The sequence below is a fragment of the Eptatretus burgeri genome, chromosome 15 (assembly GCF_056783735.1).
Source record: "Eptatretus burgeri isolate ZD-2024b chromosome 15, Ebu_testis_v1, whole genome shotgun sequence".
Classification (NCBI taxonomy): domain Eukaryota; kingdom Metazoa; phylum Chordata; class Myxini; order Myxiniformes; family Myxinidae; genus Eptatretus; species Eptatretus burgeri.
Window position 1 is genome coordinate 19,981,746 of NC_140975.1, and position 21,615 is coordinate 20,003,360.

The following is a 21,615-nucleotide window of genomic DNA, read 5'->3' on the forward strand; positions in this document are numbered from 1 at the left end:
TGACGCATAGCCGACACGCCCATCACATTCATCAACCAATGACGCATAGCCGACACGCCCATCACATTCATCAACCAATGACGGATGCTGAGACGCTTCGCCAAATTCCCACCGAGAGCTGCTGAGGCGATTGTGAAGGGATGATTATTTTTGCGGTGCGCGGTGTGTCGTGGCGGATTGTTCATTACGGGTCGTTCATTTCATAATATTTCGAAATAAAAGCGACTGCGTTCGCCACAGATTGTTTTAATCCTCTTTCTTTCCTGATATTGGGTTGTCGGTGGGACGAGGTCGACCCATTAGCCTGTGTGCGTTGTTTCACCATTAATTAGACTCATTAAGTTACGTGAAATTGAAGACGGTGATGAGGGCGGTGCAGTCAATAAGTTGTGGTAGTTTTTGCGGTTCTGGGTGGTACCGTCGGCCGTGAAGTGTGGCGGGAATATGTTTACTACGAACGAGAAAAAAGGGGAACAGGATTACTTCATATTTGTGTACGTAATAAATAGATTACCTCTTTCGAGACAAAACGCCATGATGTTTAACATTCTCAGTTACGTGTGGTGGTGGTGGCCGTATGGCAGCTATCATTTCTTGAAGCGCGACTGTGTCGCTGATGCAGTGCCCCTCTCTCAGTACACACACTGGAACTGGGAACTCAGTTCGCCGACCTCGGAAGGATGACGGGCTGAGTCAACCCACTGGTGTATTCATTCAACGGCCGACGGGGCTTGAACTCAGGACCCGAGGATCCCGAGCCGCCACCCGAACCACTGAGCCAACACCAGGCTCGTTAGTCACGTGTCATTCTCATACTCTCTTTTGGCTTGCCGAGTTATTTTCTTTACTTGCTTCTGTTTACTCCAATAGTGATATAAATCCAACTCCAGTTCTGTTATTTTATACTAACGAGTCGGGCACTCGGGAGAGCGTGTACCTCCACCACGTAATGCCTGATCCACGACAACATATTTGGTCTAATACATTTTTGAAATATCATGTTATGCAGGACTATATCGTTTTTAGCCCTATCTCTCAATGGTGAAGAATCACTTTAAAAATTAAATAATTCTCGTATTCAGATCCGGATCCGGATCTTCACTAAAATCGAATGAGTTTGTCCTTGTCACACACCCAACCTGTCCCACAAAATTTCATCCGGATCCAGTACACGAACAAACAAATACAGACAGAAAGGGGTGAAAACATAACTTCCTTCACCTTTGGTGGCAGAGGTAATAAATTCCTTCTCCTCCTTCATAGCGTTCCTTTTCTCACTACTCAACCACCCTGACCTCTTTCTGCTTCCAGTTTTACACCTCATTGGAATGGATTTTCTCTGCACTCTACACATTTGTCCCTGAAGGTTTCCCATTTCTCTGATGCTGATTGTCCTATTGTGAGCTTCTCCCAATATACATCATCCAACTCTCTCCTCGTACCCTCAAGGTTTGCCTTCCTGAAATCTAATAAACATATCCCTGCAACTACAGACCAATCAGCCTTCTGCCAATCATCAGCAAGGTTATGGGATCCATCATCACTTCAGACATTAAATCCTTCCTCTTCTCCAATGGCTTCATTTCCGATCATCAATTTGGTTTCAGGCCAGGTCACTCTACCCTGGATATGCTGCTTCTGCTCTCCCAACAATGGATGGAGGTCCTCAATGTCGGACATGAAATCAGAGCCATATCCCCAGACATATCACGTGCTTTTGACATGGTCTGGCACCCTGCCCTGCTCACCAAACTCTCTTCCTATGGTATCCAAGGCCATCTCCACTCATGGCTCGCAGAATTCCTCTCCTGTCGCAGTCAACGTGTGGCCCTAAATGGAGTTCTTTCATACCCTCTTCCTGTCCAGGCTGGAGTTCCTCAAGGTAGTGTCTGGGCCCTGTTCTTTTTCTGGTTTTCATCAATGATCTCTCCAACAATCTGGAAAATCCTCTATATCTCTTTGCTGATGACTCCACCCCCTGCCGTACCATCTGTCATCCCTCAGACCGGCAAGCAGCAGCTTCTTCACTCACTGGAGATCTGGGTAAAATCACAAACTGGTCCAACACGTGGAACATGTCTTTCAATCCAGACAAATCTCACACTCTCACTAAGTCTTTCCGAAAGGACCGTTTATAACCACCCCCCACCCCCCCATCCACTTTCTCAACAATCCTCTGGAAGATGTCCTTTCTTTCAAGCTTCTGAGCAATTGTTTAAGTGCCTTGTACATTGTAAATTGCATTTCTGATAGTCGGTTTTGACTCTGCTCTTTTTTGCTCCCCTGCCCCATTATAAATAAACCCCCAATCGCTCAATGTCCCAGCTCGTTGTTGTGCTTTCTATTATTGATCCAGCACGGTTCGTGCTTGAGAACCAGTAAGCCGATTGGCCTTTAAGTTGTTGTTTGGACCGACGGACTTTGGTAATTCTGCTCGGTTACACCAGACCGGTTTGACAGAGTCCGTCGAGGATGTGACTTCCCCGGTAATTTGACGACGTGGGTACTTAGGTATATTGAAATTTGGCTATTAACCCGACCCCACGCCGTCAGAGAATTGGCTAGCACGGTCCTTAAGTGACCCGTGACCTTTGGAGTTATCCAAGGGTTACGACCTTGCAATTCCGGGTGTTCGGTGGAGACGACCCTACTGCTCCACCGAGCGGTCGCTCCTCGCCACCGACCCCCGGCCCACAAAAATGTATGTTCGATACATGTGTATAAATCTAAATTCCTTTTATGAATTCTAATCAACTTGAAAGGAATATATTTCTTATAGTTATTGTTGCGACTGCAAAGTGTATAATCAATTGTATATAAACTTAAAGTGTGTATTTCTTTTCCTTTATAAAGCTCAGTTAAATAATATAAAATGCACATTCTGGTGACGTTTGTGAAAGAGAAGACGTGTTGACTTAGCTCAGCTTATCTGATCAGCTGAAAGAGTTATGCATATTCCTATACTGTGGCTCTGTGTGTCAGCAAGTTTTTACTCTTTTAAATCATCCTCGTTCCACCTTGCTCCCCCCTTCCTCCTCTCCTCCAACTCTTTCTCTCCCTCCACTCTCTCTCGCCCTCCCATTTGTCCTCTCTCCCTCCCCTTCCTTCTCTCCTTCCTCTATTCCTCCCTCCCTATTTCTCCCCCCTCTTCCCCCCCACCTCTTTCTCCCCCCCCCCACTTAATATTCCCGTCAGCGAAACGACAGGTTGTATTTGCTTGTAGTAAATATTTAACCATGTGAGGGAGGAGTGTTGAAAAAAAGATTCTTATCGACCCTGCCTTTATATCTCCAGTAACCCATCCCCTTCCCCTTCATGATGCTCTTCCCCTGTGTACTTTATGTGCATATACAGGTGGAACAGCTGCGACGACACACTCCCCTACTCTCTCCACTTCGATCGCTCCGGCTCTCTTGCAGACATGTCCGAAGGTGTTGGGTCTCGGGTCGCCATCGTGGGTGGAGGTCCGGTACGTCATGAAGCACACCGAGACATTTGCTGATTCGCATGGGATATGATTATTGAAGTTTCAACGACAAGCACTATCTAAATGGCAATACATTGAAGGAATTGCTGAAATATAAATATGATCAAGTTTATATCTGTTTAACCTCAACCTTTCTGTACCTTTGCAGTTTTAACGACTGTAAATAACTAATTAATGATTAACTTAACTCCAGTCGCCTAAAAGTGATTCTTCACCATTTAGAGAAAGGGCAAAAACGATATATAGCACGATATCTCAAGAAGTTGTTCATGGATTCGGACGAAACTTGGTGGGCACATTGGGTGTCTCACAGGGATGTATTGATTCGATTTTGGTGAAGATCCGAATCCGGATCCAGATCTGATAATTTTTTAAGTGATTCCTCAGTCCTCACCATTGAGAGATAGGGCGAAACTAATATAGCATGATATCTCAAAAAGTTGTGGACGGATTCGGATGAAACTTTGTGGATATATCGGTTGTGTGACAAGGAAGAAATGATTCGATTTTGGTGAATCTGTATCTGGATACGAATATTATTTAATTACCTTCGCATTCTGCGAAAGGTTATGTATTGGTCGCTGTGTATTTATTTATTTATTTATTTGTGTGTGTGTGTGTGTGTGTGTGTGTGTGTGTGTGTGTGTGTGTGTGTGTGTGTGTGTGTGTGTGTGTTTGTTTGTTATTCACATAACTCAGAAAGTATGAAACCAAATCGCTTGAAATTTGGTGGGATGATGGGTTATTATCCAAGGAACATTTGATTAGATTTTGGGAGCGATCGGGTCAAAGGTCAAGGTCACGGAAAGGTCAAATTCGTATTTTTACCATAGCGCGGTCAATTTTGATCTAATTGGCATGCAACCGATGCCAAAATGTTCAGAATTCATTGCCCAAGCTTGTGGTGGGCGACATGACACAATTACGTCATTACACTTGTTTTTAAAAGAAAATGTCCCAAATCCTGGCATTATAATCAGTACCAAAATATATGTTTGTGGGAGATTCCAATGATTATTTATTTGTTTGTTATTTGCATAACTTAAAAAGTGTTAAACCGAATTGCATGAAATTTGGTGGGATGATTGGTTATTAGCCAAGGACCATTTGATTAGATTTTGGGAGCAATCGGGTCAAAGGTCAATGTCAAGGTCATGAAAAGGTCAAAATCGTCTTTTTACCATATCGCGGCCAATTTTTATCCAATTTGCACGAAACTAATGCCAAAATGTTCAGAATTTAATGCCCAATCTTGTGATATGCAACTTGACACAATGACGTAATTGCCCTTACTCGCGGTTGGGGGTGAAAGGTCAGGGGGGGTCACGACCTTGCAGATATGCGTATTTTTATCATAACGCAGTAAATTCTTATCTGATTCATATGAAATCAGCACCAAAATGCTCCTTGTTCTGTTCCCCACACTCTTATGCCAAGAACAAAACAGTAGCGGTGGCGAAGGTATATGCTCTCCACGAGTGCCCGTTCTAGTTTTTAAAGTGTTTCTTCACTATTGAGAGGGCCAAAAACAATATATAGCATGATATTTCGAAAATGTGTTGGACCCGATATGTTCTCGTGTATCAGGCATTATGTATTATGTGGCGGAGGTATGCGCTCCATAGAGTGCCCTTCGAGTTATTTATATATATATATATATATATATATATATATATATATATATATATATATATATATATATATATATATATATATATATATATATATATATATATATATATATACATATATATATATATATATATATATCTTCTTCTTTCGGCTGCTCCCTTTCGGGTTCGCCACAGCGGATCATCCGTATGATCCGCATAGTGATTTGGCACATGTTTTACGCCGGATGCCCTTCCTGACGCAACCCTGGTCGCCTCTTACGACACAGGGATATGGTACACCTATTTTAACCAGGGTATACTCCAGCCCAGTACACTGGTACTCATTTCGCCGACCTCGGAAGGATGACAGGCTGAGTCAACCCCCTGGTGTATTAATTCAGTGGCCCAACGGGGCTTGAACTCAGGACATTTTGGATCCCAAGCCGCTGCCCTAACCACTGCGCCAACACCAGGCTATATGTATATATATATATATATATATATATATATATATATATATATATATATATATATATATATATATATATATATATATATATATATATATATTTTTTTTTAGGGCAGCGGCTTGGGATCCAAAAGGTCCTGAGTTCAAGCCCCGTTGGGCCACTGAATTAATACACCAGGGCGTTGACTCAGCCTGTCATCCTTCCGAGGTCGGCGAAATGAGTACCAGTATACTGGGCCGGTGTATACCCCAGTTAAAATAGGTGTACCATATCCCTGTGTCGTAAGAGGCGACCAAGGTTGCGTCAGGAAGGGCATCCGGCGTAAAACATGTGCCAAATCACTATGCGGATCATACGGACGATCCGCTGTGGCGACCCCTAACGGGAGCAGCTGAAAGAAGAAGAAGATATATACATATATATATATATATATATATATATATATATATATATATATATATATATATATATATATTTGTTATGAATTTGGGAATTCGATCGCACACAACATTCAGGTTCCTTTAGTCAGTTATGTCGATAAGTGCTTGTTCCATAGATAGCTCACCTTCCATTGTTTAATGGGCAGAAATCGATTAAGTGCGCTGCGATTTAATAGATAGGGAGAATAACCACACAATGGAGACGCCCTCCCCCTCTTCTGCGAAGAGGAAAAAGAGCCCTCCCGTCCTGAATCACGGGACGTAAACAACTCCCTCCCAACCGTGGTTGAGCGGGGGATGGAGCACGAGGGCATGAGTCACGCCGGGAGCGGGGGAAGGGGCGGATAGGAATAAAGAAGAGATCTCTGCTTTGTTTGGGCTGGTTGTTCAGTAGAGCTTCGGCTTCTGCTTGGCTCGGGTTATGGTTGAGGCTTTTTGAAAGCTTTTTGCTTCGGCTTGGCTTTTCAGTAGTAGGCCTTCGGGTTCTGCTTGGCTTGGGTTAGGGAGGAGGCTTTTTGAAGGCTTTCTGCTTTGGCTTGGCTTTTAGTAAGCTTTTTGCTTCAGCTTGGCTTTTAGCAGGCCTTTGGGTTCTGCTTGGCGAGGGTTGAGACTTTTGTTCAGTGAGCTTCGGTTCTGCTTGGCGAGGTGGAGGCTTTTTGGAGAGCTTTTTGCTTCGGCCTGGCTTTTCAGCAGACCTTCAGGTTCTGCTTGGCTCGGTTCGCTTTTTGGGCTCTGGCTTGGTTCGTCGAAGAGAGAGGCTTTGTTCATCGGAAGAGAATTGAGCTGGTTGCTCGGCTCAGAGTTCTTGGTTCGTGTTGAGAGAGGCTTTGTTCATCGGAAGAGAGTTAAGCTGGTTGCTCGGCTCGGAGTTCTTGGTTCGTGTTGAGAGAGGCTTTGTTCATCGGAAGAGAGTTGAGCTGGTTGCTCGGCTCGGAGTTCTTGGTTCGTGTTGAGAGAGGCTTTGTTCATCGGAAGAGAGTTGAGCTGGTTGCTCGGCTCGGAGTTCTTGGTTCGTGTTGAAAGAGGCTTTGTTCAACGGAAGAGAGTGGAGCTGGTTGCTCGGCTGGCTCTTCTTTGTTCATGGAGCTCTTTGTTCTCCGCTTGGTTCCCGGCTTGGTGTGACTCATCGGCCTCATCTTGGAGGTGGTTTTTCGAGATAGCGACGCATCGACGGGAAGGATCAGCGCCTCGTCTCACCAGCACGTGTTCAGAAGCGCGAGAGGATTCGCTGGAGCTCGGGAAGGATCGTGGCTGATGGCGATTGGATCCAGCTCGCTCTCGCTGGAGCCTGGGTCCGAACAGCTTGAAGACCACACGAGGTGGAGAGGTTCGAGATAGGTTCTGGGTTTCAGCTCATCTGTCCCTCCGAGCTGGAGTCCGTTATTAAAGGCATCAGCCACCATTTCTTGGGTGTGTGTGTGCGTACGTGTGTCCGTGGGCCCGTCTAATAAGTAGGAAACTGTTAAGTGCTTTTTGTGCTGTAAATGATTGCATTGCATTTCGTATAGTCGGTATAGTTCTGCTCTTCCGTGCTTCCCTAGTTCCCCATTATTATTAATAAATACCCCAATTGTTAAATGTTTTCAGCTCGTCGCGTCGATTCTTTCATTGACTGAGCATATCGTGTGTTGGGAATTAGAAAGCCGTTGGTTTGCCGTAAAAGGGGGACATTCGGACCGACGGTTCTCGGCGATTAAGCCGCTCGGAATCGCGCACAGAACAGGCTCGCTTAAACGGCTTGTTTCGTACGAGTTCCGTCGAGGGTGGAATACCCCGGTAGTTGGATCACGTGGGTATTTAGGTAAATTGAAGTTAGCAATCGACCCTACCCCACGTGGTCTGCCCATTGGCGTATTTCGGTTCTTGCACAAGGACCCGTCGGCTTCGGAGTTATCCGGGCAGCGATCTATATTCCGGGCGGTCGGTCGGGCCGACTAGACTTGCTGCTCCGTCAGAGCGGTCGGCTCGCGGCCGACCCCCGGCACCGTAACAATATATTGTTGGAGATTTTCGCCCGTCCGGCGTGCGGACGACCTCCTTTAGCCCAATTGCGGCCGCATGCGCCCACCGAATGTGGCAATCTCGTCGTAGCTTCCGGATCAATGCCGAAACCCAGCTTCGGGTGTTTCTAACACACCATAAACCAGCCAATCCCTCTGTCCACGTGCTACAGGGCCGATCGCTGAATTGTCGATGTACCTAATTATTCGCGCAGACAGAGATACCGGGAGTTTATACCTCGATGGGGCCTGCACGAAAACGAGCCGCTTAAGCAGCTCATTCCGTATGTGATTGCTGAGCGGTTATATATCGCCAAGTCCCGTCGGACCAGATGTACGTTTTATCGGCTTGATAATCAGCCAGCTAATATCACGAACGCAATTATGGCAGTCAATGTAGGAAGGGACGCAAGGAGCAGGTGACATTTAACAATGGGGACATTTATTTCCATACAGGTAAGGCAATAATTGGGGGAATGGGACAGGACACGAGCAAAAAACCTACAGCCGAGTTCTATCATGTAATGTACAGGCACTTAACAGTTCTTTACTTACGGACAAGGTGCCACAGACTTTCATGCAAAACCCAAGAAAGAAAGAAAGATCCGGGCTCATGAGCCTTTATAATTGCTCGGAGCGGGGATGACCGAAGGGGCTCCGAGAGACCGAGCGGGCTATCCGGCCACCCTCGTGGTGACTTGCTGGGTCCTGGTTCGGTGACCCTCGGTGTCTGTGCCCGGACCCCCAAGCTTCGACTGGCTCCCTTGGTCGTCCGGCCTCCGCTGCGGCCTGGTCTAGCCGACGGCGCGCTGGAGGAGTGAATGGGTCTCGACTCAGGCCTCCTGGTTGCGCCGGCGAACCCCCAGCGAACCAACTGCCCAAACTCCGAACTCTCCAGCTGTCAATGGGGCGTCTCTCCACTCCCAACTCCCACCAACTCCGAGCTCCCCACACCAACTCAACTCTTTGGCCAGCGAACGCGGCTTTTTATTGGGTCCGGGGCATTCGCCCCTCCCTTCCCGGCGCGCGGGGGAAAATCCCAGGAGTGATCGGCTTGGCTCTGTTGTTGTTGTAATAACCGTCATCCGTGTTTATGCCATTCTGAGGGACCCGCCCCAACCGTCATTTCTGTTTCCTTCTTCGGGTGACTTTCTGGGAGTGGTGTTTTTGTTTGTAGAGGAGGGTCACTGTGTTGTGGAGATTGACGAGGTTGTTGAGTTATTCTTTATTTGAAATAAAAGATAGAACAGAATAACGGCGAACTCAGAGATGCACAGCCCGGCACACAAACAATGCCTATTATACATTGGTGGGGAAATCTAACCTGGAACACACACTTATCGAAATAACTGATCTTCCGGGAACCTGAATGGTGTTTTGTGAATTTCCACAACCGTAACAATATATATATATATATATATATATATATATATATATATATATATATATATATATATATATATATATATATATATATATATATTGTTGCGGATTCGCGCCCGCCGGCGTGCGAACGGCCACGTAACTCGAATTGCGGCACGTCGCCCACCGGACGGGACAATCCCTCGTGACCCTCTCGGACTAACGCCGGGAACTAGTCACGGTGGACCTTTCGGCCTCACCCACGATCGTGCCAATCGGCCCCCGCGTGATAGGGCTGCTCGCCAAATTCGACCTACCTAAGTACCCACACGGAGGGTAGACCGGGTGATCGCACCTCGCCGCAGGTCGACTTCGGACACGGGCCACTTTAAGCGACCCGTTCCGTACTATCGGGATAACCGAGCGGTGTTATCGTCGGCCTCGACGGTTCGATTAATTATCGGGCGTTTTAGCCCACGACCAACCCTTTACGTGAAGTAAGATGGAGATTCAATAGAGGAAAAGACGAAGCGAAGCGGGAAAACAGTTCAACATAAAGCACATTTATTTCACGATGAACGGAAAGCACACATATACAATTACACCAAAATCAAATGTAAAAGAAGAAGAAACACAATATTACACAAAAAGCAAATATAAAAGAGAAACACAATGCAGATCTATTACCGACTACGCGAGCACACGGCAACACTTATGCAGTTTTACTTCACAGACGGCGCCGACAACACATATACCCAAAGCAAAGAAAAGGACCACCTCAAGGATGAGGCGGGCCTGGGGCCGAGACCGCGTCGGGCCTACCCGTCTGGTGATGAGCCGCGAATGGCGGCTGGCGCCCGACCCGCGGGCCTCGCTGGGACTGCCTGGTATGGGGTGGGGACGGGGCCCCCTTCTCGCACTATCTCAGCGCGGGGGGAAACAGGAGGGGGTTGTTGATGCTCGGGGGATGGAGGATATCTCCCTGTCTCGGGTCCCGCGACGAGCGTCTCCACCACGACCTCGGTCGCGCCGCCGGCCTCTCCCTCCGCGGCTCCCTGACTCCGACACGAGCACCCCCTCGACCGCCTTCGCCGCCGCCACCTCTCCACAGCTCCGTCCTCTTCACTCTGACTACTACCACTTCTTCCCAGCTCCACCGACAACTCTTAACTGAACTTGACTGACGAACGCGGCCCCTTATATGCCCCGTGGCTTCGCCCCTTCACCTTCGACCCTTTACCTCCGACCCTTCACCTCTAACTGGCTCCCCATTGGACTGAGGAAAAGTGGGCGTGAATGCTTTTTGATCCATGAATTTGCATATAGCGACCACACTCCAACGTACCTGGAGGCGGGGCCAAATCGCCCCACGCTCGCCGATAGGACGGAACAGAAGTGGGCGTGAGTCGTTTTTGATCCGTTTTCTTCGGAAAGGCCGGCGCTTTTGCACCCCTGCTCGGTGCGCGCCCTGCACGAGTCCAGTATCGGTGCCCACAAGCGGCGTGGGAATGACGGTGATGCGATGGTTGCGAGGGCGAGTTGTGACGGTAAAGGTCGTGGCTGTTGTTGTGAAGCGGCGTTGCGGTTGGTGGTTGTTGTGTGATGGCTGTTGAGACGTGGTTGGTGGTGGTAGTAATGGCGGCTGGTCCAAAATAATGATAGTAAAAGAAAAACGGCTATCTAGAAGGGTCGCAGCCCGCATGAATGACATTTATTCCCTCTAAACAACGGGTTTGGGCCTAACTACACATATACTTACAGAGATATCTCACCTAAGGGACCTGAATGGTGGTTTGCGAATTTCGTTAACCACAACAATATATATATATATATATATATATATATATATATATATATATATATATATATATGTATGGATCTATATATATATATATATATATATATATATATATATATATATATATATATATATATATATATATGTAGTTGTATCAAAATAAGTATACTGTTTGTATTAATTGTATCAAACCTATTTCAGTTACATTTGGGGCGTTCCATGTCAAGTGTACACATTTTTCAGCGAAATTTTGACACATCGTCTCAGATTTCAGTCTTTTTTGTGCAAGTGTTTGTATCCACGGTAAAATATTATGTGTCAATTTTCAGACCTGGAGGCCCATCGGGGCCCATTTTAGGCCCCCCCCCCAAAATTTGGGCGCCCGCGGTTGACCCACAATCTTCCAGTGGCCATATCACAGGTTGTCGTGGTCCGATTTGGATGATCTTGGTATCAAAATGCTCGGAAAAGCGAGATCTTTCGAAACGCGTAAAATAAAATCACTCTGAAAGAGTAAGTTACATGCCGGCGATATTATCTTCTGAAGTTTGAGAAACTATTGCTAGTATACGTTGCTAAGGACTTTGTTTCTCAAACTCCAGAAGCTAATATCTGGTTATTTCGATTGTCCCAAAAACATGTGTTGTAAAACTTCATCGTAAGATATCTCGGTCAGTGTGTGACGGACGACCATGTATAATACACTGTTGTGATGCTTATGTTACGGGCTTTCAAATAAACCCAATAACTCAATATTGAATTTTTACGACTTCCGACTGGTTTTGTACTGCAGGGTCACAAATGTAGTTTGTATGAAAATAACCCAAGTGGATCAAATGAAACCATTTATCTTTGTGTTTTGACCAGGTGGGAGCTCTGAACACATCGTTTTTCGCTCTTAGGGGCTACAATGTGGATCTGTACGAGGCCAGGGACGGTATGTAATGATATTGACGATTGATTGATATTACTGGGCAACAATGTATGTATGCTTTTGTTTCTCTCTTTCTTCTATCAATATATATATATATATATATATATATATATATATATATATATATATATATATGTACATATATGTACATATATATATATATATATATATATATATATATATATATATATATGTACATATATGTACATATATGTATATATACGTATATATATATATATATATATATATATATATATATATATATATATATATATATATATATATATATATATATATACACGTATATATATATATATATATATATATATATATATATATATATATATATATATATATATATATATATATATATATATATATATATATACACACACACACATACAAGGTGAATGCAGCCAGCGCTGCCCGGGTTCTTTTTGAATGAATTTAGTCTTCTATACATATGTCTGACGCGAGCACAGTATCAGTTCCCTATTGGGCCATGGCAGTAATAGGCTAAGGGGGTTGGTGAGGAGGAAACACACCCCCTTACCACCCCCCCCCCTGGCCGAGGGGCCTTGCCACATAGCCCATAACCTTCCCGGGACTCATCCCGACATTTTTTGTTTCAGTGGTTAGCTCCTCCCTTTCACCTTTCAGGAGATTAGCATGTGCAGACAAACAACCAGAAAAACAAAAACTTAAAATCATATGTCAGATATATTGTATATGGCGTTGGCCCCATGTCAATCGGCTGAACTTGAAAAATGAACGTTACGAAATCAGGTGATGACGTCATATTCGGAAACCGGAAGTCAGAAGTACAATTCTTTTACATCGGGACACTCCCGGGTACATGTTCTGTCAGCATGTGAAGTTTGGTGAGGATCAGTCCAGTACTTTTCGCGTGCATAGGTCACAGAGAAACACACAGACACACAGACACACTTTCAAATATATATATATATATATATATATATATATATATATATATATATATATATATATATATATATATATTGTTACGGCTGTGGAAATTCGCAATACACCATAAAGGGTCCTGAGATCAGTTATGACGATAAGTAATTGTGTAGTTAGATTTCCCCACCGTTGTTTAGAGGGAATTTCCGTGTTCACCGGGCTGCGATCCTTTGAGTTAGCCGTTTTTCTTGTCTCTGTCATTATTTTGGACCAATCATACCCCAACAACCAAATCGCCACCACCAACAACGCACCCCAGCAACCAAATTGCCACCACCACCTTCACCTCTTTACCTCCATAACTCCATCCCGCAAACATCGCTTCACTGCCATTCTCAAACGACGCTCGCCAACAACCAAACTCCCACCACCTCCGCCTTTCTACCACACGTCGTGCCATGGGCTGTGAATGCGTTCCTTTCGCCTCAAAAAGTGGATCAGGAATGCTTCACGCCCCCTTTTCATCCGCCCAATGGCTGAGCATCGGGTGGTGTGGCCCCGCCTCCGAACCCGCTGTGATCCAGAAATTTGCATGTACGCCCCTCCCCCGGGCTATATAGGCGCGAGCACGGCGCAGCTCACGGCAGGAAAGTCAAGTCTGGAGGGTCTGGAAAGCGCAGAAGAGTGTGAGCAGTGGAGTGGCAGCAGCAGTGTCGGCGGGGTAGTCAAGTCTGCAGTGTCGGCGGAGCAGTCGAGTCGGGCGATGGAGCTCGAAGCCGACGGAAAAGGCAGACGGGGAGCGCCGGAGAGCACTCGCCGACCACGCCAGGGGCATGAAGCCAGGCGCAGCTACGCTGACATCGCGGCTTGCCCGCCATCGCGCCACGAGGGCACGGGTAAGACCCTTCGGTCTCGTGGACCTGGCCGCTCATCCAGGTTCCACGCGCATTTGGTCCACGAACGCAGTCTGACTCCCTTGTCTATGAGGGGGTCTTTTCTTACTTTTTCTTTGAATGCGTGTTGTGGAGCCGTGTCTTGTTTGTAAAGTAGAAACTGTTTAAGTGCATGTAAATAAGCATTGCTTTATTCGGTTGTAACTCTTGCTTGTAAATTGTATTCCTACTGTATGGCTGCGAATACGTGCTTGCCTTGTCTGAGTGCGTAATAAATGTGCTTGTCGAACTGTTCCCCGTTTTGTTGCGTCCTTTCCTTTGTTTGAAAGTTCCATCTTGCATCATGGAAGGAATTGGTAGAAGGGTGTAAGCACCCGGTAAATAATCACGTCCGTCGGGGCCGGCGATAACACCGCTCGGTTATCACTGAAGCACGGAACGGACCGCTTCAGTGGTTCGTGTCCTAGGCCGGCCAGTGGCGAGGTACGATCGCCCAGTTAACTATCCGTGCAGGTATTTCGGTAGATCGAGTTTGGCGAACAACCCTATCCTGCGCGGGTGGCCGATTGACACGATTGTGGTGTGGTCGAAAGACCCACCCGTGACTAGCTCCTGGCAGTAGTTCCACGGACGGTCACGACTGAATTGTCCGTTCCGGTGGGCGACGCGGTCGCGATTTGAGTTACGTGGCTGATCTCACGCCGGGCGGACCGAAATTCATAACACTGGTGTACAGGAGTGTGGGATTCAAATCCACCTCGGTCTCCAACTAAATTTACGGGGATCGGACCAGGGGTGTGCGAAGCAACCCCCCCCCCTTCCCCCCAAATTACGAGCAAGCCAAATTAATTTCTTCCGAGAAATAAGGTGGAGTTTCAAGGCGAACGGGTGCCGGGGGTAGATATGCAGTTAGAATTGTTAGAATCTATGGCCCAGGATGAGAACCCCGAGCAGGAAATGCTTGTTGTGCAGGACCAATTCCCCCCCCCCCAACCGAACCCAGAGCCCGAAATGGGCACGGCAGTGGCCGCGGTGTATGACACCTCCCTTCCCCCTCTCCGCCAAAACCCCCAGATCCTTGCCGAATCGGCTCAGCCGAGCGCACCCGACATGGCCCAGCTATTCGCCATGCTGGCAGGAATCAGTGGGGATATGCAAGGAATGAAAAACGAAATAAAAGGCATGAACGAAAAAATGGATACAAACACGAATGAAATAAAAACAAATGCGTGCAGAATGAATAATAACATGAACGCTTATATACAGCAGGTGAAGAACAGAATGAAAGAAGAAATGAAAAAAATGCGGGGTGAGATGCAGCAAATGGGGCGATGCCTGCAGGCGGGAATAATGGCGGCGACAGGTGTTGGAGCGAACAAGCTGGGGGGAGGGGGTGCAACGGCTGTCCGGCCCGCGATGGAAGCGGGGGGAGGACAAACTAATTCGGGAGACGTTTTGGGCGAGGGTAGTGACAGAGAAAGCAACAGTGACGGTGACACAGAGGGAAAAACTAAATGCGGTGACCGAAACGTGTGAGACGAGACACGAGGTGACGACGGAAAGAATAAAATAAATAACAGAGACACGGGAGATAGAGGGTGAATTGGATGGGGTTAAGGACGAGCACACACACACGGAGTTAGTGGAGGACGATGAGGGGAGCTCGGGGAATGTCTCGAGACCCGGTGCGAGCAGCTGGATGGCCTCCTCCAGGAACAAGGGGAGGGAGTATGCCCCCTTGAGGCGACTCACGACCAGGTGGGTTCGGTCGTGCCAAGCGGAGTTGAGGGGGCGAGTGCTGCGGATGGGTGAACGAAGACCTGGGGGGGTATAGAGGCCCCGGAACCCCTTGTGGTGGCATTAATCCCCAGTGTGATTGTCCCGGTGTGTGTGGTGAAAGGTGTGAGCGCGCCCCCGCGTGTGAGTGGTGTGGTGACGAGTGATCCGAGGTGCGGGCCTCCCAGCACGCCGTGTGAGGAAGAAGCACCGCGTGTGACAGAGGCCCCGTGTCTGAGTGAAACCCCCTGTGCGAGTGGAAGGCCGGGTGTGAGTGAAACACAGCATGTGAGTGCCCCCGCGTGTGTGGGCGGTATGGTGTGTGTGAAGGAAACGGCACGAGTGAGTGAGCGGCCGAGTGTGAGAGGAACAGCGTGTGTGAGGCCGCTGTATGTAAGGGAGATGATGGTGGGCATGAGTGAACATGCAGCCGTGTCTCCCGGCGTGAGTGTAATAGTAAGATGTGTGTGTCGTGACACACAGGTGTGCGTGGGTTGAATGGAGCTTGAGCGCGAGAGTGCTACGGAGACGACGGTGACAGGTGAAAGACAGAGGCCGAGTAGCGGCCGTAGCTGTAATGGGGACCGTGCTGGGTTTACCCAGCAGCGCACATGGGGTCCGTGCTGTGGTACGCACGAGGCCGCCAGGTGCGCGCTTGCGGGAGTGAAACCCGGTCCGTAAACGCCAGCGGTGGATGTTGCCGATCCCGCGGACGGACGAAGGTTAGGCTGGATAAACGGATTCGAACCGGATGGGTTCTCCACGCGAGCGTGTGTGTGAAGCTCCGACAAGCAGAGCACATGTGTTCGCGTGGGGAACCCCTCGAAACGCGAGGCTTGTTTTTTTGATGCGCAGGGTGACGTAATGGCTGCACGTATGGTTGGAATCCGGCATAAGGGGGTATCCCTGCCGGATGGTACTGTCCAAGAGGGCCAAGGTACGCGAACAGCTGCCGTGACGTCACGGGCAAGGTGCGCAGGTTGCGAGTTGCCGCGCTGGTGCTCGCAATTAAATAAAAAAGGGGTTGAGCAAAGCAAGCCTCGCTTCGGGTGAACAGGATTCCCAGGCAAGGGGTGGAAGACCCCCTTGGCCTGGGCACAGGATAGAACTAGTTAGGGGGATGGGTTAGTGATAGCCAGACCGGCTTCATGGGGCAGGGGTAAGTCCTCATGGAGCCCGTGGAATGGATTAGGTAGAGGGATTGTAGTCAGATTTAGGATGGGAAAATAGAGTTTTGGATTTTGGAGACAGTGACAGACTTGTGAGTGTGAAGAGGGGACGTAGCTTAGCTACGTAGTATTAAATGGAACGTGCTGTATTTTAAGGGACGACGTGGGAGCACGAGGTAGTTAGGGGATTTAGTGAGCGGGATGGCAGAGTTCAGCGATGTGTGAGTTGAGAAGTGTGGAAAGGAAAAAGTACATGTTGAGTGAGTGAGGCCAGCAAGCCTGTGTGTATGGAGTGAAGGTGGTATGCATGGTGCGATGAATGATTGGGGGGAGGAGTGATTCCCACCCAAGGGACCCCGGGGTCAGAATAAGGTGAGTTAGTGGGTTCACGAAATTGAAAAATGGAGGTCGTTTTGCTGTTGGTGGGAGTGTAGGCTCGAAACCCGCTTGGAGGGGTGCAGGAGCCCTGTTTATGGGCTGGGAGCATGGCTACGAATGGTGAGTATCGCTGAGTGGGTACCCCGAGCACCGGGCTAGTCGGCCGTGGTAGGCCAAGAATCCATGGGGGCCAGGTTAGCGTAGTGGGAACGGGTGCGCCCGCATGATGCGGGGACCCGGGGCGCCATTGGCCGCGTGGGCAGTGTCGTGGGCACAGGTGACCCTCGGAAAGGGGCCCGGGGTGCCAGGCTGCCACGTGAGCATTTCAGGGGAGTCGCCAGGTAGGGCACTCCCCGGTGTTTAGGGAGCTGGTAGGCTCGGAGGCAGTGTAGTGCCCGGGGGTGCCATTGTTGGGGAATCGGCAGAGGGTATCTCCTGCCAAGGGAGCCACGCGTCCCAGCCACAAAGCCGTGTGAGGGCACGGGAAGAAAATTGGGGGGAAAGGCCCAAAATTGTGAGGACACCAACACAGGCGACGGGAATCCTGGTTGATAGAACCGATAGTTTCAGCGAGAGGTGCTTGTTGGAAGCCCCGGGGTAGTTTAAGTGATAAGGGTTAGGGTAGATAGGAAGTGTACCCCTCCGCACCATCCATCCCTTCGCTCTCGTGGTGGGCCGCTGGACCCACTTTGGGCTGAGATCGCTGAAATCTAAGGAGGCGATCCTGAGGCTGTATTGGGCCTCAACACAGGATGCTAGCTCTCCCTCATTCCCCTCCAGGAAGGGAACGTAGGGGTTGGGAGTCGGCTAGGAGACGATAGGTTAGCCGAACAGAGACATAAGGGGGGTTAGGAGATGAAATTATCGTGGGGGAAGTAAAGAATAAAAACAAAAACAAAAAAATAAGTTGGGGCTAAATTGGGTTTTGACAAATTAAGGAAGTGGGTATGGACAGAGACAGGCAAAGGCGATAGCTTGGGAGGGAGACAGTAGGTAGGTGGTGGCCTACCTTCCGAGTGGCCAGCACCACCGCACTCCCTCCACCAACCTCCATTTCAAGACAAGAGGCTGGCCAACTTCATCGGCTGGCTGTTGCTGCAAGGTCTGTGCCGGCCGGATCGTCTGCTGGTGTTTACTGCAAGGCCTGTGCCGGGCGGATCGTCTGACGGCTTTTTTTGCTGCAAGGCCTGTGCCGGTCATTTCATCTGCCGGCTGTGTTTGCTACAGCGGCCTTGTCATGCCATGCCTTGCCTGTTCACCTTTGCCATGCCATGCCATGCCTACTGCCCATGTCCACCAGCCCCGTTCTGTTTTGCATCCCCCCCCCCTTTGGTTCAATGCCATGTGCGCCAGGATCACCGCGCAAATTTGCAGGGACTGCCGTGATGGCAGCTGCAACAGGGGGCCTGCACCAGTGGCCCGTGCACTGTTCATTGCGTGTGCTGCTTGAGCCAGCACGGAGACTGCGTTGCGCAGCTCATGCGCCGTTGTGTTCACTGCGTCCATTTTAAAAGGGCAGAGGTCCTGGACTGCGTGTGAGTAGCCGGCCGCGTTCCCTGTCACCTGCATTGCATGAGCCAGAGACTGCGTGCGAGCAGCCTGGCTCCCTGCTAACTTTTTCTCTTTGCAGAGTCCATCGATCCTGGGCCATGGTTCGTGTAAATTTTGTAAATTAAGTTGTTAAGTTGTGTATTGTATATGAGTGCGCCCCCGGCATGTAAGTCTTTGCGCCGGCAATTTATTTAAGTCGTCTGTATGAGTGGGTTTGTTTAGTTAGTTACTCAGCCCGTAGGTTATTTAATATGGGGACACGAATACACTGAATGTCGCACTCAGGGATCCGAAGGTAAAACGTATTAGGGGAGAACTTACACATGATGGCACACAAAAATTCGGCGGCTCGGGACGAGTCTGTAAAAAGGGGAGGGGGTAGTGTTACGGCTGTGGAAATTCGCAATACACCATAAAAGGGTCCTGAGATCAGTTATGACGATAAGTAATTGTGTAGTTAGATTTCCCCACCGTTGTTTCGAGGGAATTTCCGTATTCACCGGGCTGCGATCCTTTGAGTTAGTCGTTTTTCTTGTCTCTATCATTATTTTGGACCAATCATACCCCAACAACCAAATCACCACCACCAACAACGCACCCCAGCAACCAAATCGCCACCACCACCTTCACCTCTTTACCTCCGCAACTCCATCCCGCAAACATCGCTTCACCGCCATTCTCAAACGACGCCCGCCAACAACCAAACTCCCACCACCTCTGCCTTTCTACCACACGTTATGCCATGGGCTGTGAATGCGTTCCTTTCGCCTCAAAAAGCGGATCAGGAATGCTTCACGCTCCCTTTTCATCCGCCCAATGGCTAAGCATCGGTGGTGTGGCCCTGCCTCCGAACCTGCTGTGATCCAGAAATTTGCATGTACGCCCCTCCCCCGGGCTATAGAGGCATGAGGATGGCGCAGCTCGCGGCAGGAAAGTCAAGTCTGGAGGGTCTGGAGAGCGCAGAAGAGTGGGAGCAGTGGAATGGCAGCAGCAGTGTCGGCGGGGCAGTCAAGTCTGCAGTGTCGGTGGGGCAGTCAAGTCTGCAGTGTCGGCGGGGCAGTCGAGTCGGGAGACAGAGCTCGAAGCCGACGGGAAAGGCAGACGGTGAGCGCCAGAGAGCGCTCGCCGACCACGCCAGGGGCACGAAGCCAGGCGCAGCTACGCTGACATCGCGGCTTGCCCGCCATCGCGCCACGAGGGTGCGGGTACGATCCTTCGGTCTTGTGGACCTGGCCGCTCATCCAGGTTCCACGCACATTTGGTCCACGAACCCAGTCTGACTCCCTTGTCTATGAGGGGGTCTTTTCTTGCTTTTTCTTTGAATGCGTGTTGTGGCGCCGTGTCTTGTAAAGTAGAAACTGTTTAAGTGCATGTAAATAAACATTGCTTTATTCGGTTGTAACTCTTGCTTGTAAATTGCATTCCTACTGTATGTCTGTGAATACGTGCTTGCCTTGTTTGAATGCGTAATAAATGTGCTTGTCGAACTGTTCCCCATTTCATTGCGTCCTTTCCTTTGTTTGAAAGTTCCATCTTGCATCACGGAAGGTATTGGTAGAAGGGTGTAAGCACCCGGTAAATAATCACGTCCGTCGAGGCCGGCGATAACACCGCTCGGTTATCACTGAAGCACGGAACGGACCGCTAAAGCGGTTCGTGTCCTAGGCTGGCCAGCGGTGAGGTACGATCGCCCAGTAAACTACCCGCGCAGGTACTTAGGTAGGTCGAGTTTGGCGAACAACGCTATCCTGTGCGGGTGGCCGATTGGCACGATTGTGGTGTGGTCAAAAGACCCACCCATGACTAGCTCCTGGCGGTAGTTCCATGGAGGGTCACGATTGAATTGTCCATTCCGGTGGGCGACGCAGTCGCGATTTGAGTTACGTGGCCGATCGCATGCCGGGCGGACCGAAATTCGTCACAATATCAACACCATTTTCTCTGTCTGTCTGTCTGTCTCTGTCTCTCTCTCTCTCTCTCTCTCTCTCTCTCTCTCTCTCTCTCTCCCTCTCCCTCTCCCTCTCTCTCTCCCTCTCTCTCTCTCTCTCTCTCTCTCTCTCTCTCTCTCTCTCTCTCTCTCTCTCTCTCTCTCTCTCTCTCTCTCTCTCTCTCTCTCTCTCTCTTTCTCTCTCGACCTCTCGACCTCTCGACCTCTCGACCTCTCGACCTCCCGACCTCTCGACCTCTCGACCTCCAGACCTCTCTCTCTCTCTCTCCAGACCTCTCTCTCTCTCTCTCTCTCTCTCCAGACCTCTCTCCCTCTCTCTCTCCAGACCTCTCTCTCTCTCTCTCTCCAGACCTCTCTCTCTCTCTCTCTCTCTCTCTCTCTCTCTCTCTCAACACCTCTCTCTCTCTCTCTCTCCTCACCTCTCTCTCTCTCTCTCTCTCTCTCTCTCTCTCTCTCTCTCTCTCTCTCTCTCTCTCTCCAGACCTCTCTCTCTCTCTCTCTCTCTCTCTCCAGACCTCTCTCTCTCTCTCTCTCTCTCTCTCCAGACCTCTCTCTCTCTCTCTCTCTCTCTCTCCAGACCTCTCTCTCTCTCTCTCTCTCTCTCTCTCTCTCCAGACCACTCTCTCTCTCTCTCTCTCCAGACCTCTCTCTCTCTCTCTCTCTCTCTCTCCAGACCTCTCTCTCTCTCTCCAGACCTCTCTCTCTCTCTCCAGACCTCTCTCTCTCTCTCCAGACCTCTCTCTCTCTCTCTCCAGACCTCTCTCTCTCTCTCTCCAGACCTCTCTCTCTCTCTCTCCAGACCTCTCTCTCTCTCTCTCTCCAGACCTCTCTCTCTCTCTCTCCAGTGCCTCTCTCTCTCTCTCTCTCTCTCTCTC

The 21,615-nt window shown here is 49.0% G+C and overlaps 1 protein-coding gene across 7 annotated transcripts in view; it reads left to right on the forward strand.

The window, feature by feature from the left end:
- Positions 1 to 97: 97 nt before the first annotated feature.
- KMO (kynurenine 3-monooxygenase) overlaps positions 98 to 21,615 on the forward strand; it is a 63,361-nt gene continuing 41,843 nt past the window's right edge. For 3 of the 7 annotated variants that reach the window (XR_015051735.1, XM_085857247.1, XM_085857242.1), the window contains exons 1-2: positions 3,289 to 3,469; positions 12,038 to 12,107. Coding sequence is in view for 4 of the 7 variants with exons in the window: in XM_085857242.1 (XP_085713368.1) it covers positions 3,341 to 3,469; positions 12,038 to 12,107 (199 nt within the window). In the remaining 3 variants the exon portion in view is untranslated. Of the gene's footprint in view, positions 156 to 3,187; positions 3,207 to 3,287; positions 3,470 to 12,037; positions 12,108 to 21,615 lie in introns of those variants that run through there. The other 4 variants (XR_015051734.1, XM_085857246.1, XM_085857244.1 and 1 more) reach the window with 3 other exon arrangements.